This window comes from Perna viridis, chromosome 10 (genome assembly GCF_037379345.1).
Source record: "Perna viridis isolate PV_CMFRI_1.1 ecotype Kerala chromosome 10, ASM3737934v1, whole genome shotgun sequence".
Taxonomy (NCBI): Eukaryota; Metazoa; Mollusca; class Bivalvia; order Mytilida; family Mytilidae; genus Perna; species Perna viridis.
In genome coordinates this window covers 21,564,821-21,582,787 of record NC_142454.1, presented here as the reverse complement: position 1 = coordinate 21,582,787, position 17,967 = coordinate 21,564,821, and the positions used below count along the sequence as shown (strand labels likewise).

General features: G+C 32.7%; 1 protein-coding gene across 1 annotated transcript in view; it reads right to left on the bottom strand.

Annotated features, from left to right (window-relative positions):
- LOC148604946 (uncharacterized) overlaps positions 1-16,082 on the bottom strand; it is a 70,573-nt gene extending 54,491 nt beyond the window's left edge. The window contains exons 1-5 of the mRNA XM_088547528.1: positions 15,979-16,082; positions 6,952-7,057; positions 6,238-6,525; positions 4,313-4,405; positions 3,685-3,777 (exon numbers count right to left, since the gene is read on the bottom strand). Coding sequence (XP_088403654.1) covers positions 3,685-3,777; positions 4,313-4,405; positions 6,238-6,398 — 347 coding nt within the window. The 5' untranslated portion in view covers positions 6,399-6,525; positions 6,952-7,057; positions 15,979-16,082. The remainder of the gene's footprint in view (positions 1-3,684; positions 3,778-4,312; positions 4,406-6,237; positions 6,526-6,951; positions 7,058-15,978) is intronic.
- Positions 16,083-17,967: the final 1,885 nt, after the last annotated feature.

Here is a 17,967-nt window from a genome sequence, read left to right as displayed (position 1 = left end):
TACAGTGGAACTGGTCTCAGACAAGTCTTTTAGAAGGCCAAAACATGAGGTCTCCCCATTCTAAGTTTTAGCTCAGTAGGAGATTTGCCCTTGCATAGTTTTTGCTTCATTTTCGAAACTAAAGTCTATTACCATAATGGCATATAAACAACAAAAAAATATATATGAATGCAACAAAGAACAGTAATGATGGACGTATTTCCGATGCTTTAGATATTTGAAGAGGTCCAAGTTTCTTTGAGCTTACACTAGATTGATATAAAATGCCGAATACAATTGTTTCTATGAGTGCTGTCCCTTACCCTAGTTCTACCTCCTTAAGATAAAAACGGGTTTTTTGATGATTATTATCAATTTCCGTCGAAGATCAAAATTGGTATAGCAGTCGCCAGATTGTATAGATTTCTTAAGCCTGTAAGCGTCTGAAACTATCTATTACACTCGAAGGAAAATAGTTACATTAACATACACTGTTAAAATTTAAACGCAAAGACATAGGTTCTCTTTACAGTTATTTATTAAGTATCAAGTTTATTTCCATGTTTCTTACACAAGCAAAGAGAACCCATAAACAATCTTTTTTTTCTGAACTTAATATGCTGATTAATTTGGTTTGAATTCACAACGAGAAGTCCTCTTACAATTTCATCAGTACCTGTAGCTCATTTCTATACGTTACAGTCGGTCGTTCGCTACTGATGTTCAAGTAGTCTATAAATATTAATCGCGCAATAAGCCAATGATAAAAAGATGAATATATAAATAATCATCAATTTTGAGATAGTAAATATTAACTGATTAAGAAGGCTTAAAAACAAATTGAAAGAATAGCTTGTACATTTCAGGCAGGGAAGATCCAAATATCTACAACAAGGGGCATTGATTCCAATCAAGAAAGTGGTTCCAGGCTTTTATTTTCTTATTGTTGCCATATTTTGGCAATAACGTGGTATTACTGATTCTGACAAAAATCTTTATAGGTGTCTATGGGACAATGCGTAGTACTTAAGGTATAGCTAATGAAGCGAGAAGCTGTAGCTAATTAACTGAGAATAAGTTAAACAGATGAGAAATACATGTACATGTAACAGGTTTAATTTCAACAAATGTGGTTCAAGTTGGAATGATTTGACTGACAGTTTTGAACTAGAGTTTGCTGAATTGAATTTCAAATTGAAAACTTAGAAACCGTAATAAGCAGACTAGTAGTCTGTAGTTCAACTATGCAGTATGTCAGAGAGCTTTATCTCCATTCATCTAGGTGTTTCATGTGACAGACAAAGAACTTGAATATCACACGAACGTGCGGACCGTATGGTGTCAATTAAAACTAGATTGATCATCGTTTGTGATTAGAATCATTTAAAACAACTTGTGTTTAGATACGTTTGAAAACAATCATAGGTTCTTTCCATTAAGCGTTAAAATATAAACCATCAATATAAATTAATTCAGTACAAGCGTACTTTGATTAACACATGTAATGGTTTCCTCTGAGTTTTAAAAGTATTTCAAGTGAAATGAAATCAGTACATATAGAAGGCACATAACTCCATCGGACCTGACCTCAGCAAGAAAATATTTTGACTTTATATGTAACATTCAAACTGCACTAATATGACATAAAACATGTTCTAAATGGTTGATTGTATATAAATGGAAAAAAAATTCTATAAAACAGAGTGAAAAACTAAGGCAAATTTGCAAATTAAACGACGATTAAATGAAACGGAATAAAAATAGTTGTTTTATAAAACGCTTTGCAGAGCGCAGCATGACACGACTGTAGTGGTCGAACACAGAACAGTTGGGACAAGCGTTGACACAATAATAGTATTTGACACACTTAAGCATAGGCTCACAATTCAATATAGACACAACAACTGGTTTCCACATTATATTGCACAAAGTTTGAAATCCAATAAAAATTTGAAATCAGACCAAAAATAAAGTAGTCGACTTTTTAGGCGTGGCAATTTTAACCCGCTTATAACTCGAAAACTTCAAGAGATATTTGGAATCTGATTAAAAAATGCAGGTAGGAATTTTCATTATGATTCCAACGCAATAATATTGAAATCTGATCAAAAATTAAAAACAAATCTATTTTGGAATGTAGCTCCTTTGACTCAAAAACGGCCCATAACACACGAAATCGTCCATACATTTGTTTACCAGAATTAAAAAAGGGGGAATGATCAAAATCGAAAGAAAAAAACCATTCTACATGGGTTTTAATGACACACATATATATTACCCTTTTCTAAAACGGTAGGGGTCAATTAATTAGGATTCTCTAGTGCTCAGTAAAATCATATCAAAATTACATAACTTTTTGTCAACCATTACTAAACTTATCGCACGAAAAAATAAATAAATAAATAAATAAATAAATAAATTAAAAAAATAATAATAATCAATCAAGGCACTGAAGTACAGCTCTGCCTTATATCTAGGCAGTAGTTTATGATTAGTAATTCCAAATATTTTTTATTAGAAATCCGTCGGCAGCTAGGCGTCAATAAAAAACTGTATTTGACAATAAAAGTTCAACTGACTGAACATATAAAGAGTCGTTTTAGGACCTTACAAATATATTTGAACAGTTTCATTGAAATATGATGAACCTGGTTTTTAGGCAGAACCATACTAAAGTCTGCATCAGTAGAAGGGGAAGCAAAATGGAGAAATCTGGTCTCAGACTTATGAGTTACACAATCAATATGTGGAAAAGAAGGTAGGTTTCAAAAGTGAATATTAATTGCAATGTATCCATTCACAATACAATGAGTGAGCTAAATGTTGTATTTTTGGGAGAGACGTGTAGCATGAATAAATTATAAGTAACACATCAACTTAGTAAACAAAGAATACTAGACTTTCTTACCGATCTTTTAAATTCGAATATATCTTTATACTATTAAAAGCTTCAAAAAGTTTTCTTTTTCAATGTCAGACAACCTGTTAGCTGTGTTGTGTTTTAATTGTGAAAGAAAAATACATGTATGGAAACATTAATATTATCTTTAACTGTTTATTTGCAGATATTTTCAATAATAGCATTACAATGTTGATCATTGTCTGTGTTGTATTTAATGATTTAGCAATCAATTGTGGAGTTGTCAGTTTGACAATTGAGTTTTTTTTAAGACACACCATAAATTTCTTTAAACAAACAATAATCTCTACTCTAAGACAACTATTCAACACATCTATGACTACAAATTTTAAAATATTGTCTGGACATACCTTATAAAATTGTGGAGGTCAACCGTGGTATTGACACCCTTTAATTTAGTACCTTGTCCAATTTTGAAGATTATAACAAACGTTGTATTTTATCCTGCGGTTTACATTTTAACCATCAATGTGTGGATTTATAGTGTCAACATCAATATTGCATAAGTCAAAATCATATTGCTTGTTGTTTTTATTAAATATTTTAAAATTATTTAATTATTAAAATTAAAAAATAACTACTTTGCATTGGATGCTTAATGGTACAATAGACAGGTCAATACTTTTTCGGTCACATCCTCATTTAAGAAAATTTATTACAAGTTTTCCAAAAAAAATGAAAATAGAACAAATTTTACTGACCTACAAAATCAAGTTGTTAACCCAATTAAAGTTTTTTGAATGAACTAATACACTGACAGCATCGGGCACTTTTTAAAATATTACCTGTCCAGCTGCTGAGACAACCTCATGATCAACTCAGTTTGATCTTCTGTTTTTTCTTCTAACCGTGCCATCTGTTCTTTACAAGAATTTAACCTATTATGTAAATACTTAATTTGATATTTAAAAAAAGGCAACACGTATAAAATAAGGTAGCATAATGTTAATTTGTTTAGCCTTGAAACCTGATAAAATGTGTAAATTTTCTTTGTACAAAAAAGGTAAGACATCATTTAACACTGCACTTCTACAGATTTTGCTAAATTTGCTATACATGCCATATGGGGGAATAATAAAATGGCAGTTATTAACAAATTCAGATTTAGAACATACAATAAAAAGATAAAAAAATCCTTATGGCTTCATTTAATCTCAAATGCTTAATTGGGCATAAAAAATGTCTACCTGAGAGTAATCAGAAATGACAATAGTTCAGAAATCAAACTACCGGTAGTCTTGTTATTAGCATTACACAATCGTATATTGCATCATTGTGTCCAAGTTTGAAAAAGATTTGGTTGAGTGTTTTTTTTTTAATCAAGTTTAACTAAATAAATGGCTGACACACAGATCGACGGACAAATAAATGACCATGCTATAAGAGCAGAGTAAATAGGAATATGCAACTTACTCTTCTTCCGTGTGATACAGTTTTCTAGTCAGTCTGAGCAACTCTTCATTTTTCTTATCTATTTCCTCCTTCTGGTAATCTAATGCACGGGTACTGTAAGTTAACATTGTATTCAGTAATTAAGTGTTGGAGATAATGTGATCTTTGCATATTAGCGGTGTCATTTCTACATATTTTCTTATTTAATATTTCTAAGATTAATGCGAACAAATCATAAAAAAATTAATCACTATAATCACAAAGCATTTTTTATTTTATTCTATATTTAATGAAGCCCTAAATTTACTTCACCTAATGGTTTTAGGCCATATTATTTTGACTGGCAATTGTGATTTAAAAAAAAAAAATGTCTAGTGCCTCATGCTCAGCAGATGATTTATTTATTGTATAATCATTTTGCATTACTTCCTTCTCATACTCTACTGTGCCTAATTTATTCTCTAGAGCCTCGTTTACTTGTCTTAGTGCAGTTTTAATGCAGTTTTGGTCATGCCGTTTCATGTCATGTTGGTCTCTGTGGTAAAAAGGAGTTCATAAAACGGAGTATGTGACTGAATGTTTCTGGTTTAATTGTTTTAAAGTAAATTCTATGTTAAACGATTCATATCATTACTAACTTCACTCTATCTTGCAATGGCACTTTTGGTTTTTATGGGTATTGATTCCATTTCTGAATCCATTTTTCACTGTTGAAAAATTTTGTGCTTGTAGATGAAAAATAAATATTCCAGAGTTGCCCCATTATATTAATATAATTAATTTTGATTAATTCTTACACAATTAAGAGGGAAAGTATATCTTTAAGAAAAACGAATGTCTTCCTACTTACAAAAGCATTGAAGCCATTAAAAGTAACCAAGATTTGTCTCTCTTAACTACATATTGTCCAAGCTGCTTAACATAGTCAATAAAAATGATTCTTTATGGTTGCATGTTACAGTCGGCAAATAAAAATGATACTGCTGCACCTCTATGTACACATATAATTTTCTCTTTTAACTAACGTTTGAGTAAATACACAAAACTTAAACAAAGTGAGAATACAAAACGGATGGGCAGACCAGACTGACAGATGGAATGACCATAGATGTCAGTCTTCACTTTCGGCAAGAGCCTCCCAATAATTCATAGAAAAATCTTATATTAACCACTTATGTGGCCATGTCAAATGGGGAGATTTAGCAGCATTTTGGAAATTTCCTCCATATTATTTGAATTTTCAGCTTACAATTGTAATAGAATACTTCAATTCTTGTAAAAAAAAATGATCTTATACCATTAATGAAAACCATTCATGATTTTTAAATAGGAAAACATTGCATGTAATCTTCCAAGGGAGGGGACGTCATTAATAATTCTCCAAATAAAATTGGCTTTTAGTTCAAATAAGGTCTATTGCTAAACATCAAGCATGTTACGAATACTTCCCAAATATTCAGCTTAAGACAAATATGAGAGGGAGATTTCTTAATACAATCTGCTCGTAAAGCAAGGGACATAAGAAGCAAGTTATACAAATGAACTAAATTGAAAAAAGATTAAAATATTGTCATTCGTTAGTCGTTAGTTTTCCTTTCCTCGTTTGTCTACCCCGGACTTAACTTTTTTATGAGCAGCTCGGCGGATGTTTTAAGAAGAGCAGAGGGCGCTTACCCTACCGGTACACCTGGTCCATGCTCTGATGTTTTAGTGGAGTCCGAGTTGCTCATCTGCTTTTATTTGTATGTATGATTTTAGTTACTCTATGTTCTTTGTTGTGTATGTTTGTTTTCCATGTCTGGTCTTTGTCCCTGGATTACATTCTTTTGATTACCGCTATAACCTTGGTTTCCTTGATTACTCTTTCAGAGTCTGTGCTTAAGGTAATACACAGTCAAAAATGAATCATCTCTGAATTAAGAGTCTGAAACAGGTTAGGTGAATACCTGGTGTCCTTTATATTTTCCAATGTGTTATGCACTAATGTTTGTTCCACAAGGGTTATCATCTTGTTTGTACATTGTTCTAATGTTTGTATCGTAATATTATACGAGTCCTTCTCATCCTTAGAAGTAGTCCACATTTTTTGTAACTCCTCTTTTTCCATTTTTAATCTATGATTGTCAGATTTTGCTTCTTCACTTAATTCCTTGAACTCTTCAGTTTCCGCTGTGTAATGATAAATGGCTGTTTTTTTTGCATCTTTCTCAATTTCCTGATCCTATTTAATAGCGCTGTAATTTGTTTGAATATCATGAACAACACGCTAATAAAAATGTACATGCAATACACTGTTATTGTAGCAAAGTGATGCATTAGTAAAATGTAGGACAGATGAAACAATAGTAATTTAAAAAAAGTTTCATCGTAAAATATTAAGATCTTCTTGAAATATATACGGGAATGCTTTAATGCAAATACTTTTATACATACATTTATAAATATCAAACTGGACAAATAAAAGTTTATAGTACATATATATGCAATATTTTGTTTTTAAGGGGCTGACTTTTCACTATTATTGTAAAGTGAGCTCTCAGGATCCATCAAAGAATTAAATATCGCTTTTACCAACCATTGAATAAATATCCAATATTCATTAACATTAACAGTAAATATGTTTTTTTTTCTATCATGAAGACAATAACAATGTAGCAAACCTGTGTTGTAATTCTAAAACATATTTTGTTTGGTTGTCATTAGCTCTTTAAATACGTCTCTATGGATTCTGTCATTTCAATGAGGCTCTCTTCTTGTTCCTCAAGTCTGAAATAGTTTTACAATATGAAAATGGAGATGTGGCATGATTAGGAATGAGACCGTCATTACGATGATGGACAAAACCAATACCACAAAGCAAACTTTAAAAGGTCTGCAGTGAAACTAGTGTGAAAGTACTATTGCTTGTAGGGTCCAATTTCATGGATAAGGTGAACCACAAAATTTGATTTCTAACGAAAGGGATTATTTACTTTAAATTGTATGGCAGATCATCAAAATCAAGAATTCAAGAATCCACAAATTTGTGCTTTCCCTCTAAACCACGAAATCTGATACCCACGAATATAAATTCTTTCGCAATATTCACAAAAAAACGGATATTAACCTAATATATAGAAACAATGTAAAACAAATAAAAATGAACATAAAAAAGACAAACGACATCCACTGGACTGCAGGTTCCCGGCTTTGAAAAGGCACATAAAGCATGTATCGGGGTTTAACTTGTTGATTAGCCCACAACCTTTCTCCTAACCTGGGACAATGGTGGTAAAATATAACCATAAGAAAAACTATAAAAATCTGCTAAATTCGGATTTAACATTTGAGAATTGATTACAAACACTAAAACAAAAGGGCAAAAGACAACTAGCTGTGTCTACCTCGAAAGAGTACTTTCTCTTTTATGTAAGCCTGTTAAAAAAAGAAGCAGGTGAGCACACCTTTTTATTAAAACAAAAATATTAATAAAAACACATCAAACGGTATTTAGTGAAAATATAACATACAATGTCTTAATGAAAGAAGGTCTTCGTGCAAATGCCAAGATAGAAGTAATAACGTTCACATAATAGTGTTAGGTGAGATTCGTTAATCATAAAACACAAAACTGATGTTGCTATAGTCTGAAATTATATCCCATAATATGGTACAATAATATAAATATTCTGACAAAATATCAAGCGGCTATAAGATTTGTAGTCGCAGTGAGACATGTAAGAAAAGTTGGCGACAGGGGGAAGACAGACACCATGATAACTTTATTTCTCGTTCATAATCAGAGTAATCCTAATGAAATACGAAAGAAAGTATCAAATATGACCATAATATCAAGATGTAAATTTCAAGCTGTGTTTTTTTTCCTAAATTTGCCTTCATACAGAACGGTAAAAAGAGCAATAATTCCGATCTTTATAACGGACACTATCCCGCGTTTTCTAAACTTTTCTTTTGTATTATTTGTTTTTCAATAGCCAGGATTTATACAATAACCCCAACATCACCACCTGACTGGGGTGTTCAGGGGAAAATTGTAAAGAATTATATGATTTATGACTATTTCATATTCAATTGATTGATAAATCTAATATAACTTCAATGTGCACACAATACACATTACACATACATTCAAACACACATACTGGACTCAGTAAAGAATATAAATCAAGGATTTCCAATTATTATCCTCATGCAAATGTTGTTTTTTTTTTTTGTTTGTTTAAATGTCGACAACAATAAAAGAACTGTATCATTTTTTATCAGAATTATCACGATGTATTTTAAACATAATAGATTTGTAAAACACTATAGTGAAAATAAATCAACTGTTCCTAAACAATATCTAATAATGCTATAATTGCTGTCAACAGCTTTTGTCGTATTTTCGAATATTGTTTAATGAAGTTGTCTTTATTTAAGACAGCTGCATCCTGTTTTACGTTTGTAGTCATTCCATGTCCTTCCAACTTTCTATAAATCTTAAAGACAAAGTCAGGTGAATCCCGGGTGGTTAATAACGGGGTGCGACAATTCATTAGCATGGCCTAGCCGCGAATCATTTGAGGTATTGTAAGAATATCCACGTGACATTAAAGTTAAAATAGTTTATTTTTAAATGACAAGCTTTAATGCAATTGAGCGGAGATACCATTTGCATTGATGTCTGTATTGATTTTATGTCATAAAACTATACAAGAGTTTATGACAGTTGATTTTCGTACATTACACCATTAGTTTGGGACAACAAAACTGTTATTTTGATCCTTAATTGAAGTATGTCATTTCTGAGCTTCATGGCTTCCCTTTTTCCCCCATCATCGTAAGTGGTTAGTACTGAAAATTTCAAAAGCGGAAAGTTTTAAGCTCCTAACGGGAGACAAGTAGAACAGTGGGAGATTACGGAATGTATAATGAGTAATCAAGGGAACCAACGTTATAGCGGTAATCAAAAGAATGTAATCCAGGGACAAAGACCAGACATGGAAAACAGACATTCACAACAAAGAACATAAAGTAACTAAAATCATACATACAAAGTAACAAAAGTAAATGAGCAACTCGGACTCCACTAAAAACTGGGAGCATGGACCAGGTGCACCGGTAGGGTAAGCGTCCTCTGCTTTTCTAGAAACACCCGCCGAGTTGCTCATAAAAAGTCAAGTCTGGAGTAGACGAACCAGGAAAGGAAAACTATGAACCGTTGAATACATCAGTTTTCATGGTGCAGATGGATACACCATAACGATCCACGAGTTCATGATGACGACCATAAAACTTTTGTAGTGATGACTTCAATCTTGTAGCAACATAACCCTGTTCCAGAAGCCTATTTGTTAGAGTTCTAGCGCGATACAAAAAGTCTGCGTAGTTTCGGCAAGCTCTGGCATATCGTATGAGTTGTAATATGAACACTCCATATGCAGGAGCCCCAAGGGATGTTGCCACAGATGAAAGGAAAGTTAACAATTCTGAATGAAAAGTCATCACGTTGGTCGTAAAGTTTTGTTTTCCTTTACCATCGACTTCTAAGTGAAGGTCAAGATATGTCAAGTTATGAGGCTGACTTCACAGTGTTTGTAGTATCCTTTATCTCAAGTTCTTTTGGGTAGATGCGATGTATCAAATCCCCGAAATTAGGATTGTTTAAAGATAATACGTCATCTATATAGCGGAAACTGAGATTGAAGAATCTAGCCAAACGATATTCTTTCTTTCTAATCAGATCAGCTATAAAGTCTGCCTCATAAGAGTAAAGGAATAGGTCAGCAAGTAAAGGAGCACAATTTGTTCCCATTGGAATGCCGACCGTTTGTTGAAAAACACGTCCACCACACTGGACAAATATGTTTCGATCAAAAATTCCAGCATTTTGTAAACATCTTCCTCTGTATATTTGGAAGATGATTTGGAATTATTTCTTACAAAGTATGAGGAATCTCTACCAAGAACTATATATTTGTATCTAGGTGTACCATCTTTTTTGGAAAAACAACGATGTATAATGGTTTTAAGTCGGGATTTTAACTTAGTATGGGGAATAAAAGTATACAGTGTTGAAAAACATAGGTTTTAATGCTATTACATTCAGATAATAGTCTTGAACTGATTGTCTCAAAAAGATCTTTCGAATTTTTCCGGATCCACATTAAATTAATACCACTGCGGGAGTAACAAGTGTTTTGGTAGGACTGTAGACCCTCTTTGAAAGTTGTGAGTATAGAAGTTAAAAGTTTTGAAAGAGGTTTGGTAGTACATTTTGCAGATCCAGCTATGAAACTTTGTGGATTCTTGTGAAGTTTAGGAATCCAGTACATAGACGGTAAATCACAATCATCGTCCTTGGTAGAGAGACCAAAAGAGGATTGCACTGGTTTATGGTTTTCCACAATCTCTTCTTTGGAGAGAGTGGTAGCAGTGTAGGTCCTATCACTGCTATTATTTTCTACGCCTACCTCTGATAACAAACATTGGATATAAAACGTTTTGCAGACAAAAACAATGTTGTTTTGGGCTTTGTCTGCTTGTACGACAACATACTTGTCATGTATAAGGCTCCGGCCAACAGCAGATGCGTGAACACTTATATAGATGTATTTATTTCAAACTTTCCCACATTAACTTCTAATGAACAAGTGTGATTTGATATTTTTCCCATTTACATATTTTAAAACTTCGAGAAGGATTTGTCGACTTCTGCTAAAAATAATTACAAGTTTATCAACAATGATTTCTAAATGTACGTGCTAATTATGTTTTACCTATTGTACCCAGAAAACAACAAACACAGCAGGGATCCGTCTGTCTGTCTGTGTGTATGTATGTCTGTAGTTAAACACAAGAAAATCCAGTGATCTTTAAGATATAGTGGTGCATTACTAACATGTAGTTGAGGAGACAACGGTAAAACATGATTATAATTGTCTCATCTCTGTGGATTCCGATTCTGTCAAAATTTGTAGACACTACAAGCATCTGTCAAAATATGACGGCTCTACATGCAACTACTTTCTAAATAAGAATGCACTACAATTGCAAGCATCTGTCAAAAGCCAAGAGACTTGATGACCTTTTATGAGCAAATCGGCTGGTGTTTCTAGAAAAGCATGGTACGCTTACCCTACCGGTGCACCTGATCTATTCTTTATGTTAGTGGATTCCGTTTCCGTTAGAATTTTGGTTCCCCCGTTTACTCTTTAAAGCAATAGTCAAAACATATAATAGGGACTTATAAGACATGTCAAATTATCGGGGAATGTAGGACAACTGTGAAAATTTCTAGAAACCTCGTGCAACTGTCAATGAATCAATGACTTTTAAGTCAATGTCAAATACTGTTGCTTTACAATAGATATATATCATTTGCATTGGGCGGGGAAATTGTTAACCGGCTTATTATGCATGATCTGTGAAAAAATACTGCTCTAAACAAGCAAGTCATTTTATAAAAGAGAAAATTATGACTAATATACATTCCCTTTTAGTTATTGATTCGTGACATACAATGCATTTAATTACTATTTGCTGTAAATTTGGTTTAAGAACGTGTAAGCATTATCTTAGGTTTTGTAACATAAAGATTTATAATATATTAGGTTGTATTACTAAATATTAAAAAAATACATGTCTTAATCAATATAAATGTGTAATGTTTATAAAATACTTCAAAGAGTCAACAGTTAAAATGTTTGAAATGTAAATACATGTTCGACCCAATATAAATATTTGAATGAACGTGGTCAATAACAATTTCAAACTTGCAAGTAGAAAAAAATATATTCACAGTTGATAATGTTTTTTTCTGGCCTTTATGTTTGTTTCTTCTTCTTTAACCTTGGTACCGCTATAACCTTGGTTCCCTTGATTACTCCTTAACGGAAAAGAAGATTACTCTTTTAATCCAGCAAGATATTTCTTTTGTTTAATTAAATCTGAAAGAACTATTCCATAGATAAAAACCTTTTACTCAGGTTTAAGCGCAGAAACCAGAAAAATATTAGAGATACCCCACAACGATTGCAATGCTTTGTGGTCGAAAGAAAATAAATAAACAAATTGTCATTGGTCACAATCTCCATGGAAAATTTCGGTACCCTTTCTGTTTACTCTTTTGGAGATGCTTTATCATAATCTAAAGGCACATGCTTAGCAAAGTGAATATATAATTTACATATTTTGTGATGACTGTGGCATACCTCCTTTCCAAGTACAAAACTTTTTGTTGCCATTACTGTAGTTTTAGATTGTCGGAAAAACATATATATATTCAATCGGTATTCAATCATTAAGTATGCACAACCTTGGTTACAGCCAGCTTTATAAATAAACGTAGTTTAGGTGTTAAATTCTAAAGAAATCGGGAGCAATCTATAATAATTGAATTTTTACCTCAGACATACTGCTCATTTATATTAAGCATGTCTTAGCCATGTACTTGTAGTATTATTGCAGGAAAACTGTATTTTGTTAAAATGAAGATTTGTTTTTATTTCTGATGTTCTATGAGATCCCTGATAAGGAAAACAGGAGGGATAGCTGCTAACATTATATTGATAAGCATTTTGTTCAGCCCATAAGCTAAAAAGATTAATGATAATTTAGCTATAGTTATATAAAATATTTAGAGGAGGTTACATGCACCAGGTCAAAGTACTGAAATATTGTTTTCAAAGAATAAAGGTGTCGCTTACGCTTTGACAAAGTATTGAGCAGATACAGTCATAGGTTATTATGCTCGGTCGCCTGGTCAGATCTTTGTTTCTTTTACCCTGGACGTAATATTTTATGAGAAACTCAGCGTTGTTTCTAAAATAAGCTGAGCCCGCTTACTTACAGGGGCAATTGGTCCATGCGTCCAATTATTAGTTTTGTCCGGACTGCTTACTATTTTTGTATCTTTGTTTCTTTGCGTACGTTAATATTGTAATTTTACGTTATTTGTTGTGTGTATATATATTTTTTTCCTTATCCTTGGAGTAAATTTTCTTTATTTCCGCTCAATCGTGGTTCATATGATTTCTCCGGCATTTATAAAAAGTCTAAGTTTGGTCCTATTTCAGCTCCAAATTTAAAAACGTAATCATAAACAACAACCTTTTAAAACAACGCAAACCTATCCCTCATTAAAATAAAGTGTGTATTAGAATTTGATATAGTTATTTATACTTAATTCAGTATTTTGGTTTAAATCTTGTGAATGTTAAACACATTGCAGAACAAACTTCTTTCTGTCCTGAGTAAAAACTATCGCAGGGAAAGAGAGGAGTACTGGATACGCAGACTAGGTACTGCAATACCTTACAGATGCAATGACAACATCAAAAGTATAGGAAATCTTTCAAGCCAATATAACAATAACATAAATGTGATGAATTTATTTGACAAAAATCCAAGACGAGACAGGAGTCATGGCCATCGCCACTATACGTTACCTAAGTTACATGATGTCTCTATAGATGGTCTCCTTCCTTTCATACAAAAACCTCTTGGACTTCATCACATTAGAACCAAACTTTATTCTGTACCTCTCACTCTACTACACTCCCTTTACAAAACAAGTCTTGACACTCCTGTTCTTTGACCCCACTTCATCATTATACAGCCTTGTTGCCATCATTTTGGATATTGGTTTCCACAGACTCTTTTAACCAGTTTGTGTAAAAAGTCAAGATGAAGAAAAACGATCCTTTCTTCCACTACCGTTTGTCAACAAATTTATAGATGCAATTAATTTGGCTAACATCCTCCATCACAAAAACGTTACCAACAAAATTCCCCCATATTTCAAAGACAAATCCAAACCAATTATTTCATATTCATATACTTCACCCATAGCATCCAACATTTTCCATTATAAAAGACTATTGCAGAACCTCGAGATTGAGGACTTCAAGGCTAAACCACCTGACTGTTCTTGCAAAACCTCTCCATTCAAATATGGTCCTTCTGGTCACGTCGATAGGGGAGATTTAACCATTATCGAAAACGAATAAACCAAACCTCTTTCAAAACTTTTAACTTCTATAGTCACAACTGTCAAAGAGGGTCTACAGTCCTACCACAACACTTGTTACTCCCGTAGTGGTATTAATTCAATGTGGATCCTGAAAACTTCAAAAGATCTTTTGGAGACAATCAGTTCAAGACTATTATCTGAATATAATAGCATTAAAACCTATGATTTTTCAACACTGTATACTTCTATTCCCCATACTCAGTTCAAATCCCGACTTAAAAACATTATACATCGTTGTTTTTCCAAAAAAGATGGTACACCTAGATACAAATATATAGTTCTCGGTAGAAATTTCTCATAATTTGTAAGAAATAATTCCAAATCATCTTCCAAATATACAGAGGAAGATGTTTACAAAATGCTGGAATTTTTAATCGACAACATATTTGTCCAGTGTGGTGGACGTGTTTTTCAACAAACTGTCGGCATTCCAATGGGAACAAATTGTGCTCCTTTACTTGCTGACCTATTCCTTCACTCTTATGAGGCTGACTTTATAGCTGATCTGATCAGAAAGAAAGAATATTGTTTGGCTAGATCCTTCAATCTCAGTTTCCGCTTTATAGATGACGTATTATCTTTAAACAATCCTAATTTCGGGGATTTGATACATCGCATCTACCCAAAAGAACTTGAGATAAAAGATACTACAGACACTGTGAAGTCAGCCTCATAACTTGACATATCTTGACCTACACTTAGAAGTCGATGGTAAAGGAAAACTATTGACCAAACTCATACGTTATGCCAGAACTTGCCGGGTCTACGCAGACTTTTTGTATCGGGCTAGAACTCTAACAAATAGGCTTCTGGAACAGGGTTATGTTGCTACAAGATTGAAGTCATCACTACAGACGTTTTATGGTCGTCATCATGAACTCGAGGATCGTTATGGTTTATCCATCAGCACCATGAAAACTGATTTTTCAACGGTTCATAGTTTTCCTTTCCTCGTTTGTCTACCCCGAACTTGACTTTTTATGAGCAACTCGGCGGGTGTTTCTAGAAAAACAGAGGACGCTTACCCTTCCGGTGCACCTGGTCCATGCTCCCAGGTTTTAGTGGAGTCCGAGTTGCTCATTTACTTTTTTTACTTTGTATGTATGACTTTAGTTACTTTATATTCTTTGTTGTGTATGTCTGTTTTCCATGTCTGGTCTTTGTCCCTGGATTACATTCTTTTGATTACCGCTATAACCTTGGTTCCCTTGATTACTCTTTCTTTAACGCAAAGCCATGACACAACCAATGTATAAATACTTTTGACAATTTTACCGACACAGTCTTTCACCGCCATGATACTTAATCGCCGAAACGTAACACAAGCAGCTTACGCATTTTTGAGTGACATTTAGGCAAATTAAGGATTCATCGGGGTATTTGGTATCCGGAATTATTTCTTTCACTTTATGCATTTATAAATTCACCTATTGAACACAATAAACAATTGAAATGCAATGCATAACATAGTTATCGTACATTTGTACAGTTCACAAAATAAACTCTGAATCGTATTTGGTATGAGTGAAACGATATAACGTATCGGATATCCTTTTAATTATTAAACTAAATAATAGTCCTAATGAAGATTTATCTCAACTTTCGCCTAAATTGAAAGTACATCCGATGAAAATATTAGCATTATCATTAACTATATAATTTGTCTCTACGTTACCTCCTTGACAGCCGTTATAACCATATCCAGAGTGTTGTGAAACCTGATTTCACTAGTTGATGGTGCTTTCAAGTGTGAGCAAATGTGTTGTCTATCGGCTTCGGATGAAATTCTGATAAAAATTGTTTTTGCATGTATATTATCATGATTATCTTACTGAATATCGAAATACACACCCGTTTTGTCTAGTTTTATCGATTTCATATCTATTTAATCAACCCATAGGTAATCAAACATTTAACAATTTGTATACAAAAGAGGATAAAAAATTGGGTTATCAACATTAACTTAAAGTTATTAAATTTGGGATGAATATTGTGACATATATCACATTTATAAGCCCTTCTCTGTCGCGTAAACTTATGCACAACGATCATTTATTGGAAGGTTTTGAAAAACGAAAGAAAGAGAAAATCTAGTTCAAAATAAACCATTGCTAATTTACATCCGATTCATTCCCTTTTCGTTAGTTTCTTCCGAATGAGAATTAATTCAAAGTCAACACAAGAATTAAAAGGAATAGCCTCCTGTTCACTTGGCACTATGGCATCAAAACATTAAAACGGAAAACTTTCCAAAACGATGAACATAATCGATTTTAAAGGTATAACCCGATTTTGAAAACATTCCAAAAAGCACATGTTAGTTATGATATGATAACATTTATGGAAAGCACGAACCAAATCATCATCAAAGTGATATGATATGCAGTTAACAATCATTGCCGACATATTAAAAAAAAACTTTAAGCTGTACTGTATACAAAACGAATACATAGCGAATGTATAGTAGAGATTAAAATTTGAGATGAAAATATCAGTAGGTGAAATACAAGTACATGTACAGTTTTCTTAAACGACAGGGGCTTGATCTAATCATCAAATATGCAACCCCACTAGTCCCAATATCAAATATGCAGTCAAACTAGTATATTAAATATACAATGGTGATCCCTGATTTGGGGGTGCCTCGCTTCAACTTATTTTTGTATTCAAATGAAATGAAATATATTACTATTTACTGCTCAGCAATCATTTGAAAAATGATAAATCTAGGGAATGAACACAGGTATCGCCATAAAATATCTCTACTTAAATCAACACAATAATTTGAAAATTCAAACTCTATATTTCGACAATCATTTGGACTGAAAGTGAAACTTCGGTGACCTTGACATCTCTAGACAGACAATAGAAAGTGCGGAAAACTTTCTTTTTAAAATAGGTCTGAATCTACATAATATAATAAGCAATTCAAACAGTTGTCTTGAATACTATATTAACGTGCATAATTCTTATGGTTGAAGCACAGGGGCTTGCTCCCCCTATCAAACTACTTTGAAACTCCCAAATATCCCGAAAGAAATGGACAACCTTGTGAAAAAAGTAAATGAAAAGCATAATTAGAATCAAAATGCAAGTTGCCATGTACTGTTAGAATTTGAAAAAAGATGTAGAATATCTTACATACTATTTTGTGAAAAGTGAGTATGTGCCATATACCTATAAATAGGAAAAATAAAATAAAGCCTTTTAGCAGCAAGTATGCATATTTAAACAAATATTTTTTACATACATATGTTATAACCTGTGCTCAAATCATATTTTTATAGATTTCGTGATGACATGAACAGTAAAGAATATGCTTTTTATAACAAACATTCATCTTTTTTTAATCAGTTTGATAAAATGATTTGTCCTGGGCATTTTTCTTTACTATCCTTATACAATTTTGTTTCAGACTAACATGTATCTGAAATTATTTAAATGTTTCGTCAGCTGTACAATTCTTCAAATAAGCTAAGACTTAAACAATTAAACTGTTAATTCATTATAAAAAATAAATCCATTATTTCCATGGACAACAAAAGGTCATGCTTATAATTAAGTATAAGCTAAACAAGCGGCGGATCCAGAGGTTTACACAAGAGAACCTGGGCCGAAAATAAGTATAGAATTCTCTTTTGCCATACAATGCTAAACAACAAAG